This window comes from Phalacrocorax aristotelis, chromosome 19 (assembly GCF_949628215.1).
Source record: "Phalacrocorax aristotelis chromosome 19, bGulAri2.1, whole genome shotgun sequence".
NCBI lineage: Eukaryota > Metazoa > Chordata > Aves > Suliformes > Phalacrocoracidae > Phalacrocorax > Phalacrocorax aristotelis.
In genome coordinates this window covers 3,809,637-3,834,064 of record NC_134294.1, presented here as the reverse complement: position 1 = coordinate 3,834,064, position 24,428 = coordinate 3,809,637, and the positions used below count along the sequence as shown (strand labels likewise).

The 24,428-nt window shown below is 45.3% G+C and overlaps 2 protein-coding genes across 6 annotated transcripts in view; one reads left to right on the top strand and one right to left on the bottom strand.

The window, feature by feature from the left end:
- Window positions 1–11,390, bottom strand: part of MTOR (mechanistic target of rapamycin kinase) — a 68,444-nt gene extending 57,054 nt beyond the window's left edge. For 3 of the 4 annotated variants that reach the window (XM_075113851.1, XM_075113852.1, XM_075113853.1), the window contains exons 1-15: window positions 11,338–11,390; window positions 9,921–10,084; window positions 9,437–9,545; window positions 7,896–8,128; window positions 7,324–7,524; window positions 6,435–6,569; window positions 5,679–5,954; window positions 5,245–5,353; window positions 4,193–4,379; window positions 3,874–4,002; window positions 2,792–3,036; window positions 2,400–2,615; window positions 1,539–1,744; window positions 887–1,009; window positions 58–147 (exon numbers count right to left, since the gene is read on the bottom strand). In XM_075113851.1, coding sequence (XP_074969952.1) covers window positions 58–147; window positions 887–1,009; window positions 1,539–1,744; window positions 2,400–2,615; window positions 2,792–3,036; window positions 3,874–4,002; window positions 4,193–4,379; window positions 5,245–5,353; window positions 5,679–5,954; window positions 6,435–6,569; window positions 7,324–7,524; window positions 7,896–8,128; window positions 9,437–9,545; window positions 9,921–10,040 — 2,379 coding nt within the window. In that variant the 5' untranslated portion in view covers window positions 10,041–10,084; window positions 11,338–11,390. Of the gene's footprint in view, window positions 1–57; window positions 148–886; window positions 1,010–1,538; window positions 1,745–2,399; window positions 2,616–2,791; window positions 3,037–3,873; window positions 4,003–4,192; window positions 4,380–5,244; window positions 5,354–5,678; window positions 5,955–6,434; window positions 6,570–7,323; window positions 7,525–7,895; window positions 8,129–9,436; window positions 9,546–9,920; window positions 10,098–11,337 lie in introns of those variants that run through there. The other variant, XM_075113854.1, reaches the window with a different exon arrangement.
- A 309-nt stretch (window positions 11,391–11,699) lies between these two features.
- UBIAD1 (UbiA prenyltransferase domain containing 1) lies at window positions 11,700–17,739 on the top strand. 2 transcript variants are annotated; one of them, XR_012663709.1, is made up of 3 exons: window positions 11,700–12,633; window positions 13,543–14,343; window positions 16,006–17,739. XR_012663709.1 is itself a non-coding variant. In XM_075113856.1 (2 exons), exons 1-2 carry the CDS (start codon window positions 12,111–12,113, stop codon window positions 14,028–14,030), a joined length of 1,011 nt encoding a protein of 336 aa, XP_074969957.1. In that variant the 5' UTR covers window positions 11,700–12,110; the 3' UTR covers window positions 14,031–17,739. The 2 variants fall into 2 exon arrangements, 1 of the variants encoding a protein (XP_074969957.1); XM_075113856.1 differs by having other exon boundaries at window positions 13,543–17,739.
- Window positions 17,740–24,428: the final 6,689 nt, after the last annotated feature.

The following is a 24,428-nucleotide window of genomic DNA, read 5'->3' as shown; positions in this document are numbered from 1 at the left end:
TTGCCAAAAGCTTAACAACTGACGAGCATGGCAAAGAGGTACCTGCAGTATCCTTACCTGTGCAAGCTCCCCTATGGTAGCCAGGACATTGTTAATCACTCCTGGATTTGGATCTGGATCGGGATCTTTCAGTTTCACAATCAGTGCCTGGTAAGTGACAGAAAAACAAATCAGAATGTTTTGAATACTCCTTGCTGTACATACAATACTCAAAATGATCTTTTGTTTACACCTGAAATTGATTCCATATGGGCTCAACTTGCATCACACGAGGATGGGCTGGGAGAACTGGGTTTGTTCAGCCTCGAGAAAAGGAGGCTCAGAGGGGATCTCGTCACCACGTACCAGTACTTAAGCGGTAGCTACAAAGAAGATGGAGACTCCCTTTTTACACGGAGTCACATGGAGAGAACAAGGGGGAAAAGGACACAAGTTGCTCTTGGGGAGATTCTGACTGGACATGAGAGGGAAATTTTTCACAGTGAGGACAGTCACCATTGGAATAATCTCCCCAGGGGAGGGGTTGACTCGGCCACGCTGGACACCTTCAAGAGTCGTCTGGACGGGGTGCTGGGCCGTCTGGTCTAGGCTGGGCTCTTCCTAGAAAGGTTGGACTAGATGATCCCTGAGGTCCCTTCCAGCCTGGCATTCTGTGATATGGTGAGCATTTCAGCAGTAAGTGAAACTTCTGTTTCACAAACTTTATGCAAATCCAGAATCAAGTTAGGCTACACTGTCGCATACATGCGTCACTGTGGGTAACATCCACACCAGTCTGAATTTTCCTGCTATGATGAAGCGAAAGAACTCCAGCTGCTGACGACCATGTACCCACTTGCTATATCACCTCGCTCCAAAGTCACCAGAAAACGTACAGAGACTCTACCTTAAGAATAGGCTCCATATATGGACGAATGAGGCGTGGAGCATTAGAAACCAGGTGACCCAACATCCTGGCGCTTTGCTCTTTAATCCTGCCAACACCACTGTGTTCCAGCTCTGTTAGAATCTGCAGAAAGGAAAATGGAAGCATGAGAACAGGTAAAGTAAAGGTAGGCAAAAGTTTTTGCATTTCCTCCTCTCCTGGTCAATGACAACAGAAAGAACAAACAATCTCAGTACTTGCAAAGTGTTCTATATTTACACTCCATCTAGTCATTTATGTCTAAATGATGCTAAAATTAAATTAGCGTAAAACTAAAGAGATGGCTCCAAAACCATTTACAAAGTGGTGCCATCCACTCACCTAAAAGAAGCACAGAATATTCTTCTGCAAAGCACTCCAGCGTGACGAACGTGGAGTTAATGACTGCTATTTTTTTCCTTTCTAATACATCATCAGAGCTTCAGTCCAAACATCTGTCACTAAAAAGACTTCCTGAAACCTAACTAAGCTGGGTAATAAATATTGTCCTAAAAGGGAGACATTCCCCCACCCTCCCACACATTCACTACAGCTAGATAGCCCAGCTCTTTAACACCATCTTAGTGTCAATACCAACTGCTCTATTTTCACCGCAGGCATCCCTCTTCATTACCTGGATTAACATCTTGCGCAGGAAAGGCATAACAAAAGCAGGGTTCATGCTGCTCAGGCGACCCACAGTACAGATGGCCAGCTCTCGGATTTCAAATACTTGATCATTCAGGGCCACAAAAAGAGCTTGCAAATTTTCTGCCTGGGCAAGGTGAGCATCAAATCGCTCATCCAGAGAAGCCAATACACAGAAACGTATATCAGGGTCTGCAAGAACACATTTGTTTCTCTTTAAAGGCAGTAAACACCGGCTCTTATTATTCCCCTTATTCACAAAATGACCTCAGAAATTCTTGTCAACCTCAGGGAAATGCTGAGAGCTTTCCCAGCACGAGACATGACACATCAGCGTTTTACACATGAGAAACCGGGTAAGTTTGCCCAGCAGATGCAGTGCTGCTCAGTAACCAGATCAGTACAATGCCAACCTCTTGCACCTACAAGTGGCACACTTGGAGGCAGTGTGCAGAAAACTAACTCATCTCAGGTTACTATATTGGACTGAAAGAATAAAAAAAAAAAAAATCAAGTTGGAAGATCCAACAGAAGGGACAAATCCCTTCCCAAACTACAAAGTTGAAGGCCACCGCACAGAACAACTGCAAAAGAAGTCTGCGGGCTCTGCCTAGTTCAAAGGATTACCAAGGGCACAGTTTGAGCATTTTGTACTAGTGTTCTATTAATACCTCAGAAATCAAAATCTGGACAGAGAAATTGGGAGACCTATTTAATTTGTAAAGAATGACAGCTTAAGTTAGTGGCAAATATGTTCAGATTCTACCACAACCTTAATATCATGACCTGCTCATGTGCTAAACTGAACATGCATAGGAGAAGCCTTTTCTCTGAACCCCACACTAACCTGGGTCAGTTATTCCAACCACAAGCAGTTTGCTGAGAACGTCAGCCACAACCTGCACTGCTGTCTGACTGACCACATGGGCATGGCCACTGATCAAGTGGATGGAAGGTGTGAGTAAGCGAGAGCAAGTGCGGGCTGCCTCCATCCGAATCTCCTTGTGTTCACTGTTCAGAAAGTGGTCCGCACAGTGCCGAACAAACTGCGTCAGAGAATGGCCTAGAAAGAAGAAGGTGGGGAGTTTAACATAAGTTTACACCTCAATTACTGGTCTTACCAGGGAACAGGAGTTTAAAGAACGTGCTCTCAGTTTTCCTGCTACTTAAACTTTACTCCAATGCTCTAGCATTTATATCCCATACCCCTTGGCCCCCTGCTTCCTTATTTCACCTTACCTTCAAACTCAAAGCTACCCAGTGTACGAAGGGCAAGGGTGATGCTACCCACATCACTGGCCTCTGGGATGTTGGTGAGGCTAGGGGAGGCAAGCTGGTGGGCAAGGCCCTTCGGCATGCCTGGATGTCGCAGAGGCTTGTGCATTAAAACAAGGGAAAGCATTTTCAGCAGCCCATCCTGGATATCCTTCTTTAGCTGGGGGATCTGACGACTCAAGTCATACAGCACAGCTGTTAGAGCAGGGCTGAGGGCAAGAAGCAGGGAGATAATCATTAGAACAGAAATAATGCAAGGTGCATATTTCACCTTTTCTTTATGCCTTTGCCCATCAGAAGATAATTGTGGGCATTCACACACCACAGCAACACCTGCCAGCAGAGCACAAGGGCCCTTGAGTGAACTCGGGCACATTGAGATGACCTTCTTGTACAGATTCGGTGAGCAGACTGCCTGGATTGCAGCACACATTGCTACGTTAGATAATATTGCTGGAATACTGTTTACTAATCTAAGTGTTTCCTTATACTCGTGCTTTTTAGACACAAAGGCAACTCAATTAACTTCCAGATGGTAACATTAATCTAATCTAAACAGCTTTGCGCTACCTGGATACTTTCTCCATACTCTCCCATACTAACAGCTTCATGAGCTAGGAAACTTCCAGTAGGAAGTGTCAGTTCCAAAGGTGAAAGAAGCTAGGAACAAATAATTCAGTGCTTCAATTCTCCTTCCCTGCCAATCTGATATGGCAGAAATCTGCTGGCCTTCAGAGGCTTTCTAAATTTTTGCAGGCTGTTGCCAAATGTGTTTGAATAGTGGAAAGTAAAGGAGATTGCTTTTGAATTCACTATGTGTTCTACAAAAAGATTTCTTGACACAGAGACCAATGCTCAAGTAACTCAACAGACACATTAACACTTAAAACATATTCTTCTGAAAGAGCTTAAAATGATCTTCTGAAAGACCATTTAAAAGTAATAACCTTCCTTCTCAATCTGAAGGCTTTCAAGGTCTCATCTGTACAGCCAACAATGCCATCCAGTGGCTAACAGAAGACTGTGCTCCCATGCCTTGTACTTACCTCAGGCCCACAGCCAGCATAGGTTCCAAAAGCTCTTTGATGTCCTGCTGGATACTGGGTCCCATGGCTCGTGCCAGCATACTGATGCAGGTGAAGACTGTGGCATCAACCTGCACTGACTTCTGCCTCCTGGAAAGAGACCACATAGAAGTTAATTAAGAGGAGCTGCTATTTTTCAAACATCTTTCCTCAACCCACTTGTGTGTTATCAGTCTTACAGAAATACCTCTGATTTTACTACAATAATTTAATCCCACATCACAAAAATTATATGAAGAACAGGTGTTTCAGTTTCTTCATTCAACCTCCACATACTTACTTGTGGGCAAAGTCCTTCGGTGGAAGCGCTGCTTTTATGATTTCCAGGACTTTTGGCAGGTAAGCTTGAAACTCAGACCTCACAGCCACAGAAAGCAAACCCAAGGCCTGGAAGGCTGCTGTTCTCTCCTTCTCCTTCTTCACACAGCTGAGAACATGATTCATGGTGTCTGGAAGATACTGATCAGCTGCCCACAAGAGAGAACAATACAGATACTGGAACTCATTTAGGTTGATACAGGTGCATCATATTTGCAACTAAACCTTTACAAGTATAAAACTAGGGAGTGGACACAGCCATATAAAATTTGTTGACATGAGCAGTGGCAAACACATGTCACCATATAATAAAATTTTCAAAGCCTTTCAGATTTCCTTTTTAAAAAAAAAAAAAAATCACCGAAATAAAAGATCTATGAGAAAAAAAAACCAAACATTGCAACAAGTTCTATACACAAATAAGATCCAAACATCTTGTTTTTACCAGTGGATTGACTGGAAAATTGGAATAACACGACAAAGTTTCTTCCAACCCACTTAGAGCAGATTGGTGACTTGCCTCCAACCCTGACACTCTCCTGAGCTTGCTTGATAAATCAATTGAACTGCTTTAAAGCCAGGAGGTCATTCCCATTTTTACTTGATATTTCCCAGCACATGCAACAGAGAAAAAGGAAGACCACTCTGCTGATAATATTTCGTTTACATTGAGTGGGAGCAAGAGAGCAGAGTTCAACCCTAAGTCTGACATACTGAGAAAAAAAAAAAAAAAAACAAGAAGAATCTCTTATGGTATTGATCGCTGAATTCAGACAATACTTTTCAATATATTTTCTTCATCAGAGGAACCCTTTGGCATCAGATATCAAGTCACACTTTTTCCAAATGAAAAAAAAACCAAAAAAACCCTGTCCTCCCACAGAGGAAGCTGCTCATCTTAAAAGCCCCACGTTTGTACTGCTGCACTGCCTGCACATCTGGACTGAAGAGAGCTGTATAACTTCCAGCCCAATTTCAGCAACACTTCTAACATCCAACCATCTGTCTTGTCACCTGTGAATGCTGAAGGACGGAAAGCCGCCAACCGTGGTAGCAGATTGAGAACCGTCATCTGGATCAAAGAATTTTTGCTGGTTCTGCACTTGAGAACCCACTGGCACACCTGAAAGGAGACAGAGTGGGCTTTGAAGGGTGGCTGTTGGCAGTAATGCACTAAGTTTTATTACCTGGGTGCTTTACGGCATTCTACTGACATTTGGCTTCAGAGTCCACCAGAAAGATAGATAATTAAGACTGCCTCCAAAGATAGTAAATCACTTGCTCTAAGAGAGACAGTGACTAAGCCAAGACACATATAATTAATGAGTTTTGATGCCTCAACTCAATACTAGGCAGTATTGCCTGCTAAATAAGGACATGGAAAGCAATTGCTCTAAAAGAACCAGTGCAGTGAATGTTGGTAGACAAGTTGAAGAACGAACACTTACTTGATCAAACTTCTCTTCCATTAGGTCCCTGCAGCATCGACTTTCTACCAATGTAGACTTTGCTGGGACAGGTGAGGTTGCAAAACCCATGATTCCTTGGTGGGCACTGTACCCCAGAAGACCTGCCAAAGCATTTGACTGAGAGGGCTGAAGAGACTGGAAGCTAGTGAAGGGCGTGATGTGGCGGGGTTTGGTACTGAAGCCCATCAGATCTTTGCAGTACTTGTCATGTACAAGCTGCTGCTGAGTGATCTCTTCCATCTCCTCTCTAAGGCGCTAGACAAAGTAGAAAAGCATGTTAAAAAAAACAACAAACCAAAAAGTAGTTGAGTAAGAGATTCCCAATACAGTGCTACCAAAATCTCATGAGCAGCATCCTGTATAATTGATATCCAAATGGCTGTAAAACATCAACTAAGCAAAATCCAGCAAAAAATATCTGGGTATCTAACATGCAGAGTCCTCATTCCATATAAAATTATTTTTCATTGTAATTAATCCAGTTAATAGCGTTATTAATTAATAAGTTAATTCCATCAGAGCTTAATACCTACTCAGCCCAAACTTGTCGCTTATTTCTCTGACATACTTTGATTTGTAATAATCGATGCTCTGACTCCATGTTCAGATGACTTTTCAGCCCAACCACCCCGTTTCAAGCACAATGGGGTATTTCCAGAGGTTGCTGAGTTGCTACACATGGTCAATCAATCTGGCAACCGAAAGCCGTAATCCCCATCTCGTTCATTTGCTCACCTCTCCCTCCATACTGCTGATTCTCACTAGCTCATTGAGGATCAGTAAGGCACCATGGATTCGGTCATCACGGTTCATTCCTTTCTCTTTGGCCAAACTCTCATCAAAGCCCTTCTCAGCCTCTTCATATGTATGCTTGGGGGGAAAGAAAAAAAAAGAAATCCCAGTGATCATGCAGAAACAAAGCCTGTGGAAATAAAGCAGTACTGCCAGTCAAGAGTAACTGATGTCCTGTAATTTTCCAAGAGTAGCCACAAACCTCAACTGAGTAATAACAGAGTATAACACCACAAAATTCAGATTCACCCAGAAGTTGCGGACTCTGCTGCAGAGCATTTTCAACAGCACTAGTAAAAGACAGTTAACCATGCCGTGGTATAAGCTTCACAAATAACTACATCACGTATTTGACTATGAGGAATCCACATTCATAACATTCGACTGCACCATCCAAAGCCTATTTGATATTATGAAGCTTGAATTCATGCAACAATGGCATCAAAGCTAAGGCTCAAAGAAAAGAATCCTTACCTTTTTTACTCATGTGTTATCTACACTAATAAAACCATCTGCTAGTAAGAGATGACCATAGATAGTTGATTGCATGGCTGTAAAACTAGGTCAGGCTCAACAGCTGAAAACAAGCTGCAGATAGAACAATGGATTCTTGATGGAATTAAGCCTCTTGCTTACTTTTACAGTGGGCTAAAAGGAACTACTCATTTTGTAAGCCATTATATTTTCAACCCTTTCAAGGGGAGGCAGTTTTCTACTGCCAATCAGACATACTGACAAAGGTTCTTAGCTTAGACAGCTCTCCTAAAAACTGGTGCTTGATCATTTGCATTGCATTATGAGGAGCTGCTTCAAAACAAAGTTATTTTCTTACTCTGTACCACTGGGGCTTCTGCATCTCCTTCGGCTCCCGTTGAGTGGTGAGGATAAGGCAGGCTCTTAAGGCAGAAACAGCTCCCTCTCGGATGGCCTGTTTGGGATCCCACACAGCCACAAATATATTGTCGAAGAATGGCTGCACTTGTTGGAAGAAGAAGGTAGGCACGCTGATTGCCAGCTCACGCAGAACAAGAACCTGGAAGTGGGGAGAGAAACAGTATCAATCTGTGAGGATGAGCACCCATAGACAAACCTCATAATTTCTACATCATGGTATCATTTATTTAGACTGTTAATGTCTGTGAGCCTGAGCTGTTTCCAGCTCCATACTTTTATAGTTCCTAGCACAATGGTATCTCAACCTTCTTTAGTCACTGGGGTAAGATATGCTGCTTCACTGCTTCTACATCTGCTATGAGAGCATCACAGATTCTCAGACATGGACTGGCAGCCATTCTGATCCGGATGAGAGCTTTTCCACAGCTTTCTGTGCACATCTGCCACCACTGTTAACTAACCCTAACCATCCCATTCCAAGACAGATGAAGACAAAAACACATCACTTACAGCTGCATGTCTTCGACCTTCATTCCGGTCAGCTCCCAGCCATTCCAGAGCTCGTTTCACCTCAAACTCCACATACTCAGCTGTGAAGGTGTCACCAGCCATCGCAAGCCGCCCGATAGCCTTGGAGGCCATCTCCATTACAACAGGGTCATTGGATGGCAAGAGGTTCCTCAGGTAGTTGGCAAACCTGCCAATACGGGTGGCGTTACCTCCTTCAACACCAATAAGGCTTGCTGTAGAGAAAGGGAATAATGCTGTAGGCTCTCCCTAAGTCTGAGGCAGACAGTAGGTAATCCCTGGATGAGAGTTAGTATTCCCTATCTATTCCTTAAAGATTCCCATTTACTCCTCCTAAACTGAAAATCCACAGGAAAAAAAAAAATCAAGCAATAGGAAAGGGCCACCATTCTCTCGAACCTGAACTTGTTAAGCGGGCAGAAAAGTGCATCCAGTAGCTTCACAGATTTTCCCCATTTTTAGTTTAAAAAGAGAAAAAAAATCATCCCCCTGGGATCACAGACCCATTCCCAACAGAAAGGCATCCATCCACATGCAACTACTACAGCTGGTCCGCCTCAGTAGAGAAGTCAAAGACTGAATGGACCAAGGAAATTGCTCTCCCCCTCAGCCCTAGAGATCGTCTCTCCTGGCCAGGGTGGAGGCACATTGGCAGGCGGCAGCGTGGCAGAAGCTTTCACTGCCGGTGCCTGGGTTGTACCTGCTCTGTAGATAAAGAGGCCATCAGTGTCCAGGGTTGTCAAGCCGGCACCTTTCAACAGCACTAAATTCACAGAAACAATTTTAAAGTGATACTGTCAGCTTAAAATCAGATGTTGTCAACACAGGTTTCTCTAGCTAAGGGACTTCCACTGTTTTCAAACACGTTGGGATTGGATGATTACATCTGTGAGCCTAAACCATAAGCATCTCCTATTTGGTTATTAAAGAAGTAACTGCTACAATACAGGCTACTTGCTTGGAAGGCAAAGTATTTACGCAAGCCGATTTCCCTACGAGTCGAGATGCAGGCAGCTCTGCCATGTCACAGCAAAAGCACAACCAGAGCAACTGATGGAGCAGCTGATCAGAATCAAAGCAGAAGCTTTGTGAGCCCCTCCCAGGGATGGAAGCTGCTGTTGCTGAGCCAGGTAAATTTAAACAACAAGAATCAATCTCCTCAGACAGAATAGAGTTGAGAAAGTTAGCCCAGCCTGATACATATAAATGGACAGCACAAACTGTTCTCAGCTGAGCTTAAGAACAGAACTTTCATGTGCTCAGCACTCGCATTTGATGCTCAACTCCTGGAAGAGCTCAGGGCCCATTAAGCACTAGGTTTTCAGCCACTCTCAGCACTCAGCAGTTCCCATGCTGACACTTACAGACAGATTTTCAGAGCCCAGCAACTGGCATGCACCCAGCATACTGAGTAGTCAGACATAAGGCCCCGATTATAAGAGCTCATTCCTTTTGAAAATCTGTCCCTAAAGGTAGATGCGTGAAGTGAAAACTCGCCAGAGGCACTAAGTACTTTCACTCACCTATAGCCAGAATGCCACCCTTCCTTTCATTTGCATCAGAGCTAGAGACCAGCTCAAATATGTGATGGTTCAGCTGATCATAAAATCTGGTAGATTCTTCCTGACTCATCTGTAAAAGCAAGAAGTTCAAATCAGCTTTCAGCGTTCTTTCCCTCCTTCCTGCCCCCAAAACCTCCACAAAGACAATGCTTCTTAGGGCGCTTAAACAGAAAGAAATTAAATCAACCATTCATTACAAACAGAAACCAGTATCTCCTTCTTTGTGCCCTAAATGTGTCAAGTTTATTTATTCTGGTGCTTGACCACCCATCTGTGTCACCAACTCACTCACCTCTCCTATATGCTGGGGCAAAGGCAAGCTCCTTGCTACACCCCACCTAAGGCCAGCTTCCATATTCCAAACATCTCCATCCCCAAAGTACCCAGCCCGTGCCCTACACCTGTACGATAAACAAGGATAAATTATCTCATTCGCAGCACTCACTTCGCGGAGCTCCATGGTGACATAATGCTGCAAGTCCTTGGCAGCTTTCGCCCTCGTCTCTTCGCTGCGACTCTTCAAGCCATTGGCAAATTGTTGGAGAATGGACACAGTGCCCGACATGATGGTGGTATGTTGGGGCTCAGGGGCATCAAGTCCTGTAAGTTCTTCAGAGAAACACTTTTTTTACTGCTTTCAGCTATTGAAACCTCTGAGCTGCTTTCTTAATGCTGCCCCTGCCACCTGTTCCCAAAGCACACATCCCGTTGCATGCAAGGATGCTGTGCCAGTAGAGTGTAGGACTACACGTAACAACTATATTTCTTAGGCCTTATAACCCTGTGATAAAACTGTATCACCACATAACATCTTGACCCCCAGCCTGTTTGCTCTCTAGTTCCTCAAATACCAAAATATGCTCCAGTATGTCAGGTGCCTGGTGATCTAATTCTAAATCAAGGGTCAGGCAATAGCTGAAAAATAGCAAGGTCAGGTTAGGGTTTACAATTACCCTACAGTAAACAGGCACAATCGTTCCCATGATTATACTGTTATCATTTCTGACTCCTCTGTGAACACTTTTGTCCAAGTTTCTCCACAGATTTCTAGTGTCACGCCAACACAAGGAAGACGCGGCACTCGGGGCCCAGTGAGCGTTACATTCTCCGGTAGATATTTAGAGATGGGAAGTCTACTTATAGCAACGCTAATCCTTGCAACGGGATGTTTACTATCAGAACGTGCCACCAAACTTCCTCACGAGTCTTTTTCTATATGGGAAGTACTTTAGAGGTTTGAACCCCCGAATTTCGGATTACATAAGCCCAAACCAAGCACTTGACAGAAGGGCCCCCGGCGACGCAAGGCACCAAAACTTCCACTCTTTTTTTATCCCCAAATATCCCCCCACGCGGTCGTAAAGATCCACCGAGGTCACTGGCGGCCTCAGGGCTGCCCCGCGCTGGGAGCCGGGAGAGAGAGCAGCCCCGCGGCCCCGCCACCGGGCCGGCCCTGGGCGGAGGGTCCCGTCCCGCTGGCTGAGGGACGCGACAGCGGGCGGGCCCGAACCCCGCGGGGGATCCCGCCGCCGCCGCCGCTCCACAGGCCGGGAGCGAGGGAAGGGTGAGGCAGGGCAGGGCGGGCACGGCCGCTGGGGCGGGCGGGGGGCCGCGGGGGACCGTTAGCAGCAGCGGGGGGCGCGGGCGGGCTGCTCGGGGCGGGGGGAGGGAGCGCGGCAGCGGGAGCGCCGGTGCCGCTGACAGGGCGCGGGGCGCCGGCCCCGGCGGGCGCTGAGGCGGGAGGGCCGTGATGGCAGGGCCGAGGCGGGGGGAAGGGAAGGAAGGGGAGGCGGCGCTGAGGGGAGGCTCCGGAGCCGCGCTCACCCACAGGAGCCACGCTCACGGGAGCCGCGCTCACTCACCGCCTCCGCCCCGGCCGCCGCCGGCTCCCCCGCTCCGGGCCCCGCGCCCTCCCCTCCCCCGCGCCGGCTGGACCGGCGAGCCCCTGCTGACCAATAGCCTCCCCGAAGGGCTTTGATAGGCACCGCCTCTGACCAATAGAAAAAGAGAAAAAAGGGGAAGGAGCTCTCACAACTCCACCCCTTCTCCCACGGAACCGCAAGGTGAGACCCTCGACTCCCGGCCAGTCATCAAGCCAGCCGGCAGCGAGTGGCGGTAGAGCTGACCAATGGAAAGGCTGAACGTGCTCGATTGGTGAAAAGTCCATGCTAGTCCCACCTTCCAGACGCCGGGTGGCTTCCGCCCTCCCGCAAAGCCTGTGCGCATGCGTGGAGGGAGTAGTGCGGCGCAGTGTCGCGCCCGGTGTGCGCTGCTGAAATGTGTCCGGCTGCCCACGAGAGGACCAAGGGCAGCCAGGGCAGCGCCCGCCTGCAGGTGCTCCGTGGCCGTTATGGCACGTGTAGCGGCGGCGGCGGCGGGACGCGCTTCACAGCGACCCCCTCACAGTCATGCGTGACGACGCGGGCCGTTTAATGCTTACAGCGGGAGGTGCGGGCGGGTCGCTCCGGCACGCGAACCTCCGCGGAACCCTCTGCGCGGGGCCGCGGGGCCGGTGAGGAGGGGACGGAGGTGGTGGTGGGGCTCTGGGCCCCGTGGCGGGCGGGCTAACGCGGAGCCCTTCCCGTACCCGTTCCCCTTCCAGGCGGTGTCGCCGCTGCGAGGCGGGGCGGGGAGCATGGGGCCGGGGGAGCTGGCGCAGAAAATCAGCGTTAGCCCCGAGAGCCCCCGGGGGAGCGAGAGGAACGACGGCGGCGCGGCGCCGGCCGGCGCTGAGAGGGCCCCCCCCGGCACCTGGAGGCACAAGTGCGCGGCCTACGTGCTGGCCCTCAGGCCTTGGAGCTTCAGCGCCTCCCTCACCCCCGTGGCCCTCGGCAGCGCTCTGGCCTACCGGGCCGAGGGAGCGCTAGACCCGAGGCTGTTGGTGGGAAGCGCCGTCACCGTCCTGGCTGTGCACGGAGCCGGAAACTTGGTGAACACCTACTACGACTTCTCTAAAGGCATCGATCACAAGAAGAGCGATGACAGGACTTTGGTGGACCAGATTTTGGAGCCGCAGGACGTAGTCCGGTTTGGAGTCTTCCTTTATACGGTGGGCTGTATCTGTGCCGCTGGGCTCTACGCTGTCTCAACGCTCAAGCTGGAGCACCTGGCCCTGATTTACTTCGGGGGACTTTCCAGCTCCTTCCTTTATACTGGAGGTAAGCGCTGCATCCCGTTTGCTGTGAATCCGAACATGATAGCATTAGCTGGGTTTCTAGAACATGCAAGCGAGCTATCTGGTTAACCGCCGTAAAAAATATTTGGTGGTATTTCCTGGAGCACTGATATAAATTCATATTCTTTGCCATTGATTGTTGGGGGAAGAGGCATACTAAGCTCTTTAGTTGGAAAGTGGTGTTGAGACATGGTTATTTATCTATATGGTTTTAGATGTGCATCGGAACTATTGCTGCAACTTTTCGGGATGTGTATCTTGTATCCCTCAGCAGTATCGCTCGCTGCATGCGTTCTTCTCCATTGATGGAATGTGTTACTTTGTTTTGGAATGTTTTGTTGTTATTCCCTAGCTGGAGTTTCACTGTGAATGTAGTGCAGTATGTGTTTGGTCTTAATAGAAGGAAGATATTTTTATTGTCTACCTGTGTCGGGTAGATACAAACATAATTATTAGGAAAAGAAAAACAAACTCAGTTTCAAATGGTCAAACTTTCAAACAGTTATGTTAGTTTCCTTGAAAGAATCTTCTCAGTTTTGTGTTTTGTTTGAACGTTTTATATTTTTCTTCAAGACCAAGTTCTAGTATGCATGAACACACTAAAGAGTACCTTATTTCTATAGTTTCCTGTGGAAGTAGGTACTTCTAGATGTGAAAGTGGGTATTAGAACCTGGCACTTAGCTTCTGTTACCTTGTTTGACTGGAGAAATTTGGAAGCTGCATTTCCTTTATTATCTTTGGAAAAAAGAGGAAAATAGGCTTCTCAGCCATAGCTACACACACGTTGGCCGTTTTACAATATTTCTGTGGCTGATCTGTTATAATATCCATTCTCCTCTGTCATTTGAGTTGTTTGATGATGCTTCGTTTTATTCTTGTGTCTTGCCACAGGAATTGGATTTAAATATGTTGCACTTGGAGACGTGGTGATCCTGATCACCTTTGGGCCCCTGGCTGTCATGTTTGCCCATGCTGTGCAGGTTGGTTATCTGTCTGTCTCGCCGCTGCTCTACGCTGTCCCACTAGCTCTCAGTACTGAGGCCATCCTGCACAGCAACAACACACGAGACATGGAGTCTGACCGGCAGGCAGGTATTGTCACCCTGGCTATCCTCATCGGCCCTGCATTCTCCTACGTCCTCTACACCGTGCTGCTCTTCTTGCCCTACCTGATTTTCTGTGTGCTGGCCACACGCTATACCATCAGCATGGCGTTGCCGCTACTCACCATCCCGATGGCATTTTCACTGGAGAGGCAGTTTCGGAGTCAGAGCTTCAACAAAATTCCCCAGCGGACAGCCAAACTCAATCTCCTCTTGGGGCTTTTCTATGTTTTTGGTATTACACTAGCACCAGCCGGTGCTCTGCCCAAACTATAACAAGAGCTGTAGAGTCAGGCCTCACAATTCAGTATTAATGCTGACTAACAGTGGATGATGTGGGTAGGTGACCCGTTACGGACAGTGGCAAGAATGGAGATAACGTCTTGAGCTGTTGATCGTACGTGAATTTTACAATTTCTGGTCTTGGTTAGCTTGTACGACAGACTTTAAAAAAGCGATTCATCGGTTCTTTGGAAGGGGTGAACTGTGCAGCTTTACTTCAGGGGAGCAAGGTGACAAGAGGACACGGAAGCATTTAAAGAACCTCCTCCTCCTGCCACTGAATTCTTTCACTGTCAACTCAATGAAAGTAAGATTAAGCCTCAAATACAAACTTTGTTCCCTTCACAAGCACAGTGATTGCTCTTACGACACCTTTTCTTACCACGGCCAAGGAGTCTGGTGGCTCCTGTGTGGTAAAGAGAAGGCACTGCCAAATGTGCAGCATCACAGTGATGAAGGTGCTATTACTTCACTCCCTTGTCAGCATAGTTCATCTGTTGTATGTTTTAATTTTTGTTGGGTTTTTTTCCCTTAGCCAAATTTTGAGCTTTTATTTCCAAGACCCCTGAAATGCACTAGATGCTAATTCATTAACTGTTCCTTCTGCTGAGTCCTTATAGTCAGAAATTTAGAAGTTCTGTATCTCTGTGGGATGTTGGTGCTAAAATGGAGCGCGAATAGCCCACTGCACAAACTTTAAGCCAACCAGTGCATTTATATTCCACTACAAAAGCTGAAGCTGTAAATGCAAATCATGCAACTGAAAAGCCCTCAATGGATAGAAAACAAGTGGCTTCCATTTTTGCATTTGCTTAGAATTTATTCTGTGAAATGACAGCCTTGGAGTTAAGGGGGAGCTGACAGAGTGCCCGATTTCTCTGGCTGGATATGGATTAATGGATACACGAGTGGAAGAACAAATCCTTAGCTTAAAAAAATATATTTTTTGAATTGTTGTTCTCTGTTTGTTTAGAGGTCTGGTACATTATAGTCAAGTGTCTATAATAAGAAGCCCAAAAGGAAGCCCAGTTGAGCAGAGGAGAAAGATACAGGGTTAGAAAAAAGAAATCAGGATTATTTCATTGGCTCTGCATAGAAATTGGGACTTGAAACAGGAAGAAAACCATTTTTGCTAACAAGATTTTTCGTAGTAGAGTCCAGAGTTTGTGTGACTGAGTCACATTTAAATGTTAAGTTGGCTCTAAACTGAAGTTCCTCACCTCTTTTTTTTTTTTTTTTTTCCCATCTACACCTTACAGTGTTGTGTTGTTTTCTCCTGCAGATCTTGCCACTTGATATTCATGTGGCCATTGGGAGAACTGATTGTTTCAGCAATTATGTATGAAAAGTATGCCAAAAGAGAAAAAGTGTGACCTCCAGTGCAAAGATTAATTTGATCCATACCATGTTACTCAGTGGTAACTGAATTCTCTTCTGTGTTGAAGAAAACATATTCATTTCCTGTATCAGGGTTTGGGGAAAAGTTTGTTTAAAGGGGTTGTGGAAAGCTTCTGAGGAATTGCTACAGGTGTTGAACTAGAGCTGCTGGTGCCTGGAGCACACCTTGCTTTTGAACCAAGTGGGAGTGTGCTAATCGCTATATGAAGGGCTTTTAAACATGAGCAATAAACTAGCAATAAACTAGCAATAAACGAGCATGGTGTTATCCTGCATCTCTCATAAGTAAGTTACACCCTTGTGGCATTGATCTGAAAGTCTGGGTGTTAGATTAGTAGAGTGTGCTGATGGTAGTAAAGCTGAATTGACGGTACAAGATTACATGGTGTAGATAGTTAAGTGACTTTTTATGGCTTCATGTTATCCAGTGTTACCTGACTGTTGGTCTCCTACTGTACAGCTGAGCTGTGGTCAATGGGAAGGATTCTTTGCAGGCATATTAGGCATATTTTATTAGCCACAGTTTCGTCTTTTATTAAAATGGGGCAAATGATCTCTCTAATCTGACTAGGCACAAGACAAGAGGAGATGGACTTCAGCAACCGTGTGCTGTTTTCTACAGCAAAATACTTGTTCGGATTAGAAACACAAGAAAATGCAAAAGTTCAGCTCAGCTGGATAGAAGAAGATATCTAGAAGGTTTTGGAAGCTGTTTTCAGTACAGACATACACAACACAGTATCTACTGTTACTTTATGGACCTACAGAATAAAGAAGAGCCTGACTCTGAGACCCACTTCACTTTTCTGCAAAGCAAAAGCTTTTGTAGGGATATGGACTGAGCTGGTGAATCTGTTAACCTTGCAACTGGGGATTTGGGGGTTTATTGGGTTAATCCCAGCATGGCTTTGTTGCTACCCTTTGTAGCAGTGGCGTGCTTTATTTTATGACAGCTTGTTCTTGTATAGCTGTCAGTTTAAAAGAATGGATAGTTATCTTTTTCTATTACTTTTACATAAACTGGAGTACTCAAGCTAAATTCCTTAATATAACTAATACTTTGTTCATGTATTTGCAATGGTGGAAAGATCTAGGATATGATCATTGGTGGAGTAGTGGATGTAACTAGTTATATCTAGGCTACCCTTTCCTAGCAGGGGAAAGCCCCCTGTGTAGGATGTCTGCTTACAGCTGGAAAGGACCAGTGTTTTTTGTTACAGAGATGAGGGAAGAGCTCACTAGTACATGTATATGTGGAACACTTTTCAAGGTGGGGAGGATTCAAAGCATTTTAACAGTAAGAATGAGATGAAAATTGGCCAATTCCTTGCTAGCAGATACTGGTTGCCTCCAGTTCCCTGTCTGTGAGAAACTATATCATTCCAAGTTCTCAAGGATATTAATAGTAAATAACACATTCTTCACCATGGCTTTGAGGGAGTCATTTCATTTCTCTGTGTCTCAGAAAACAGTGAACTTTTGCCTACCTCACAGGGATGCTGTGCCGACATCATTGTCATAGAGAGCTTTGAAAATAAAAAGTGCTTTGTCTGTGAGCTTTCCAAAAGCATGTTAGTACTAGAAAACATTTTAGGAATGAACTAACCTAACAGGTGACTTAACCAATGTAAGTAGACCAAAATAATCTCCACACAGACATTGAGTGGTACGAGAGGTTCCTTTATTGGTTTGTTTTGTGATGAGGATGCTGGGTCTCTTTCCCTACCCCTCTTCTCCCTGTCCAATGCTACTTTCCCTCAAAACAAACTTTTTAAACTTCTTTCAGGTCTCTCTTGATGAGCTGTGTTGCAATGTGATGAGTCTACACTGGTAGATGAACAGATCTATAGCCCATCTGTTAATGTGTCCTAAAGCACCTCCTGGCCTTTCTTCTTATCCAGTGTTATCCAATGTCTGAATGTTATTCTGTTAATTATGCTGTGTTTGGTTATTTTCTATCACTCCGGTTGTATTTTTGCCAATATATTGGAGCATTCTCCTGGAAGGAGGAGGGTCTTTGTCTGCTGTGTTTATAGTATAAGTGCATGAAAGATCATACTTTTTTTTTTTGTGTAAGAGTCCTTTTATGAACCACATGGTTCTGTCCTTCCATATCATCGGGTGAAAAGTTCAGTAGCAGTGATCATCTCATCCTAATGCCAGACTTCAGAGTAGTTTCGGTGTCTTCATCAATGAACAGAATTTTCTTTGATGCCATTTTTGTGCCATGTACTGTTCAGCATTTGTAAGGAGGTTTCAGCTGAACTTTAAATCTTTTTAATAAAGATTAACTTTTTCATCCTCACCTGTGTGATCTGCCATTCTTGCAGTGCCACGGTCTCTGCTGCTGACTTGTAATGATTTGCTCCGTAGGACTGTGACAGCGTAATGCTTCCCTCTGTGTGTGTCATAAATGAGCCTAAAGCATGGTTTGAAATTTTCCTGTCTTGGCCACTGGTGCAGTCTACTCTACAAATGCATGTACAATTAGTTTAAGGAGACCAAGAAGTCTTATTGTCTTACACCCTTTGTGGCGCTCTCTTTTCATGTGTGGTTAAAGTGGTTTGAACATTCTAGAGAGACCTCTTGGCTGCACCACCTCGATTGTCTGTGATGCATGTAGCTGAAAACATACAAAGCTGAAAACATACAAAGAAGACTTTACTGTGTGAAAAGTGATGATTTCAGGTTTTGCTTCTGGTTTAAAATCCATCTGAAATGGAGAGAATGAAAGAAGTTCCTGCAGTAAAGTTCAGTGACTATAAAACATTGTGGAGCTAATGCTTTTCTGTGCAACACTATCTTACTATCACTGTCTGCTTTGAAGTGCTTTCTTGTTTGGGTTTGCAGGACATTCTATGATTCTAAGACAGCTAGTCCTGAAAAATATTTTTCAGCCTTTCTGAAGTGCAGAGTGGGCCCCAAGGTCGTAGCATGTGGAGATAATTTTAGAGGACACAATTCAGAATAGCACAGCATCCAGATAAACGTGGGCTGTACTCAAGAATCCTCCCAAAGAAATCTGATTAAGCTTTTTATCTGAATCTGCAGAAACCGGTCTGCTGAGTATCTTTTCGCAAGACAGCATGTTGGGTGGTTTGTTATTACTGTAATTGTTCTGCACGTGCTCTTAAAACACACTCTGCTTTGTCCTGGTAGCAGGCAGAGTCTATTAGTAGTCAGCTTAAAACTAATTTTAGAGAAACTGGACCTCTCACAGAAAATGTCGAGAGATTTGAAATTCATGCAACATTGAACACCTTTTTGTCCAGCACCTGTCTAGGTGGAGGCTGTAATTCTGATTGTCCGCAGATGGCAGCATTGTTCTTCCAGCACTGCTGCAGCACCCATGATACCTGTGCCCTAGGCTGAGAGATCCTCTGGCAGGCAGACATGGGCCACTGCAGGGTGCCAGGATTGTCCTGACACCTTTGACTTTGTTCCACAGTCTAAAACAAACCTGGTTCCCCGTGTGAGAAGTGGTAGAGCAGATTTCTGGTGTTGCTGCTCCTCTGCTGCTCTAAGAGGTTGATCCAGAATCCTAGGTCCACTTTTTGAGTGGCAAAATGTTTTATGCAGCAGACTGTATTGTTATTGGAGGAGGAAGGAGGGGTGTCCCTCCTGCATTTATGGTTTTAGGGGTTGCACAGGCTGAGGTCACTGTGCACTGGTCAGAGCTTCCTTATTTGGGAGGATTTTTTTACAGCCCTGGCATCTAAGAGGTTTTTTGTTTCTTTTCCTCCTCTACAGACAGTGGATCAAAAATCTTCAGGACAATGGAGAAGGGAGACTTTCCAAATGCGTACTTAAAATGACCTCATTTTTTGTCTCTGCAGGAGTTTGTTAGCTGTATTTGCAAGATTTTTTTTTCAGTGTTTGTCTGGTGGTACGTCATTGGGTCTCCTCTGGTGTAAGGAAACTTGGAGGGTAAATGGCTGCAGATGAATTTCTGATGTGCAGATTATGTCTTGACAGATGCTTCTGGCCCAGGCAGGTAATAGCTGAAACAAGCATTTGAAGAAAGCCAGTCAGCTCTATCTTATATTTTTAAAGCCTTTGCTGATGGCTTAATAGGCTTATTCTAGTCAAATGCCGAGGGATGAGCTTTCACAAGAGCGTGGGCAGGCTGTGCCTCATGGGTAGTACACTCATGTGGGGAAAAAAGGTGGTGTCCGCACACTCTGAAATGTGCTTCTGTTCAGTCAGTTGCTTTTAACGCTCACATATTGAATCGCTGTTGGAAAGTCTTAATACTTTTATAGTGGTTTTAGGAGCTTGGACTTATATTCTCCCTATTTCTTGGGTCAGTAGACTGAGTCGCTGCTGCTTAATCAAGGTCATGCACCTTGGAGGAGAGTACATGAGAGTTCTCCTTTCCAGTCTGGTAGCTTAATAACTAGGCCTTTCCCCTCATGTAGTGGTTTGTCTTTTAGGTCACTGGTAGGTTATTTTTATTTAAATCACCTTTGTGATTAGATGCAATCTTTATAGTTGGAGTTTGCACCTGCTGAATTATATATTTAAGGAATGAAATGCTGCTCTGGCTTTTTAAAGCTATTTTTCATTTTAAGTTGGAGCTAAATATCTAGCCAAGTTATAATCTATAGCTCCCAGAACTGCTAAAAAATTCATAAGTTTTAATGAAACTCAGCACGGCTGGCTTATTGCAGCTCCATGTCTAAAGCGAGCAGGCCCAGCACTGGGTGAAATAATGGCCATGCTTTCCTGTCTGAAATAAGGTTTTTCCTCTTTTGTGTAACTCAAAGTAAGACCCAAAATGAATGTGTTTATCAAGTTTTCTTTCACACATTCTTCTGATGATAACTCTTAATACAGGCAGTGCTTATTCTTTCCATATAGTTAGATCACAAGAAGGCCCGTGTTCTAATCCAAGTATTTCAGTGGCCACACGGATTTGTCTGAATGAGAAATACTTGGAGGACATAGTTCAGCATTCCTTTGGTTTCAGCTGAGAGAGTGCGACTTGCTTCAACATGCAAGTCTCACTGATCTGCAGGCGCAGTGGGTTACTGACCAAGTGTACCTATTCTCTTGGAAGGAAACCTGTGCTTGGGCATCTGTTCCAAACTTCATGCATGCACTCTTTTGGGAGAGACACTGGACTCACACACTGCAGTTCACAACCTCTGCACCTGAAGACCCCAAAGGTTTTTAAAAACAGAACAAATCCAAACAAAACTGTAACCCTTTACTGTCCTTTGCCTCTGCTGACTTCTCATCAGGCTGCCAAGGCCAGAGGGTTTGAAGAATTTAAAATCTATGGCACCATTGTGCTGCTTTCTCATGAAAACAACAAGGAGGAGAACCTGCTCATTAATCAGACATCTCTGTCAATAATGAATCAACATGAACGTGCTGGCTGAGAGATGTGTCACATAGGCAGTTTGTCAGGGAGTGAGGAAAACAGCGAGAACCTCACTAAAACACAGGATCTGGCACGCTGCTCTAACAGCTTGAGAGTGATGAGAGCTCAGCAACAGGAGAGATTAGGGTCTGCGTCCTACAGCCGAGCTCTTGGCTGGCACCTTTCAGTTCTCTTGTCCTAGCCTAGGCTAGTACTGGGAAGCTGAGCTGTTCTGGCAGGGATTTTAGGTGCTAACTGAGGTAGGAGATTCTGGCATCTGCTCTTTGTTCTAGTGCTAGATCAGTGGCCAGTTTGTTAACTAGGAAATGCTGAATAGCCCAGCAATTTTAACAAAGGCTAGAGTCTTCTTTCCTCCTCCTCTTTTGGGGCAGAATGGAGAGTTCTTCTAGGCAGCGGTTCAGTTTGTATGGGAAACAGTGCATTGTCACTGCTTTAGCACCAAGAGCAAAGATTATGTATATTTATAGGTGTCCCAGTAAGCCAAAAAAGAAGGCCTGCTCCCTGAGTCATTTGACTTACTAGTGGTAAAGGAATAAACTGAATGCCCCTTCCATATAAGGGGCAAATTCAGGCAATTTGCATCTCATGCAGTGTTTGCAAATAAGGCTGTGAAACATCATCACGCTGTGGGAAATAAGCAGTTTCTCTGACCTAATGGGAAGAGGGTCTAATAAACCATCTTCCCTGTCTTGTTAGCCATTGTCCCAAGGCTTGATGAAAATCAGATGGATTATAAATTACTTCCTGTATGGCATAAGGCCTCTGTATGCCACAGAGGAGTCGTATATTAACCTGTGGGGGATAGCTCTACTACTGTATAAACCTTAGCTCCAGTCAATATAAATAAAGGAGAGGTTGCAAATAACATGCTAGAGACTCATGCTTTTTTTGTGTGTTCTGGAGCTCAATAAAGCCTTAAGAGTATACTTGGTGCTGTGCCATACCATTCTTCATCTGGTCTTTCTTCTTCCTTAAATTAGTTCTCAAGTAGAAGTTAATTAGCCACCCAGAAACACAAAGCTTCCTCCCCAGTGATGTGCTGCAGGCTTTCTGTAAAGTTCCTTTCTGCATTAATCCCCTGCAGCATCCCTTGCTTCTTCAGACCTTTGCAGTTGAGGTTTCCAGAAGGTGGAACAGCATTTGCATGTGGATGGGGAGAGGAGGATTAAGGGGAAAGATAAAGAAGGGAGTTGCAGGGGACAGTTATGTATTAATGAACTTCAGAAGCTGAAATCCCATCTTACTTTGAGTCAAAGGGTTTGTCTTTTTTTTTCCCCTCCCACTACCTTACAAGGCAGGAATCATGTGCTGTTCTGTGAGCAGTAGCAGGTCAGCATGGCACACAGAACTTCCCAGCCTCTGTCCTCCTTTCAGCAGTGATAGCCTGAATTCTAAAATCCATATCCCAAATTACCTACTTTTCAAAGTAATTGGGTCCTAGGATTTTAAATTGTTAAAATGCAAGTGAAAGGATGAGGTGGGGAAGCTGAAGGTAAACTGTTCAGGATTTTGGTGGTTCTGTCAGTATCCCAGCATAGGAAGTGGATACACAGAAATTCAGGTGTTCTGGAGGAAAAAAATCTTTTATGTAGGGAATTTTAGCATTTTTATATAGTGCTGCTTCATCCAGAGGTACTCAGCATTTTCACAGAGAAGGTGGTGTGGCTCTCATGACTGAAGAGCCTGGGATTTGGAGAAGGGAGGTGACATGCTCTAGTGTGTGAACTTTGCATGTGCCTTCTGAGACTGCAAGTCCTGTGTATTTGTCTACTGGCCTACTCCTTGTCTCCTGCAGAACTATGCCCTGGGAAACCATTAAACAGGAGGTTGGTCTGGTCCCACTATATGTCTGTGTATAAGAGCCTCCAGTTCTGAAGAACGTTCATGGCCAGGAACAGCCGAGTCCTAAATTCCCCTCTCCCTTTCTGCAGCCGTTGGTCAGCAGACACACGTGTGAGATACACCCATCGACAGAAGAGTGCTGGGCCGAAGGCAGCAGCACCGAGGTGTTCCTGCTTTCAATGAGTCAGGAAGGGTTGAACGCATGTGCATACACCAAAGCGATGCATGTTCCCATTGAGAGTTAACTCATCTCCAGGTGGTGAAGAAACGCATCTAAGTAATTTAGGGGCCCTGAATGTTTCCTGAGGATTGAAACATAAGAATATCAATCTCTCTAGCAAGCTAGCCCGCAGGAGGAGAAAAAAAAAGATTGTATTCTAGAGATCCATGTGCTTGTTTGTGTGGGAGAGAATGTGTGTTTCATTCAGACTTGTGTAAAAAACATCTTATGGAGGAAAAGTTAAAGGGAAGAAACATTTTCAGCATTTACTTCAGCAAGGTTTTGTACTTTCTAGGGAAGACTGAATTCACCGTAGATACTTCCTCTTACACTCAAAACCTGGCCATCCTAGTCACTATGCTCCTGCCAGCAGTTTTGGGGGAAAATTGACCACCATGTCTGTGTATGGGGAAGGGACAGGGAATAGTTTGAGTGCCAGGGAGGCAGTGCAGCAGAAATGGCTATCCTGCAATGGGAATAGTAGAAATAGACTATTTGATTTTCATCTGCCAAATGAGCTTTAACAGTAAAATTTACCGAAATTGTCAGGCTATGGTGGTGCATATAGAAATATTGCCTTTGGAATGTGTGTAGGTTTGAACAGTTTGGCTGAAATGATAGAATAAATCACCTTGGGGATGGGGCTGACACTGATGGAAAAGGCCACCATCAAATGGTGCCAGTCCAGGTGTGAATGTCAGAAACAGGCTCCTGTGACAGGAGGGCTGTTCACGATGCGAGCACGAGCAGTTATAAAATGTCAGTGGCCAAACACAGTCTGTGCCCCGTTTGTTTTCCTCGGTGTGAAATAGCTGTTCAAAGAGGCTGTGGTGCTCCGGCAGGCACTGCTTCCCCTTCACTGCGGTGACAGCCCACTTGGACAGGAAAGGACATTTGAGTGCTGGGAGCTTTCTACTCTGCACATGGTACCTGTCTGTAAAAGATGCAGACAGCTGCATTATTCTGTGTCCTTGTGGTAGCAAATCAGTCTGGGGTCCCTGATCAGTTCAGGGACCAGCTAGAGGAAGGGTCATTTACAGTAACAAACCTGATGTGGGTGGGAACAGAAGTAAAGGCATAAAGATGAAGGCAGTGCCTGGCAGAAGTCTAATGGTCTTATAATCCATTTCCAGAGCCCATTCCTGGCTGCGGTTTTACAGGTGGCAGCTGAATCAGAGATGGAAATGAAATAGTTTCATTATCAAGTCCTTACACTTCAATTTGCTATAAATTGTTCCAGTCACTGCCAAGTGAGTGACAGTAAAGAGAGTCCCCTGGCTTGTTGCCCAGCCCATGAATATCATTTCAATCAGTGCTCTCTGTAGACATCCTGGATGGGCAGAATAGCATGTATATGCAGTTGCAAGGCAGGACTGAAGCGAGCTGGAAGAGCTGTATGTGGGGAACCAAGATGGGAAACAGAATAGGGCTGAGGGGATCTGGTGGAGTTTTGTATAGTCCTAGACCTGGAAGAGCTGTCAAGCACTTGCTGGGATGTGCCAGGTGTCCTTCTGATCATGAGGGAGCTGGCTAGCAGCAATCTGCT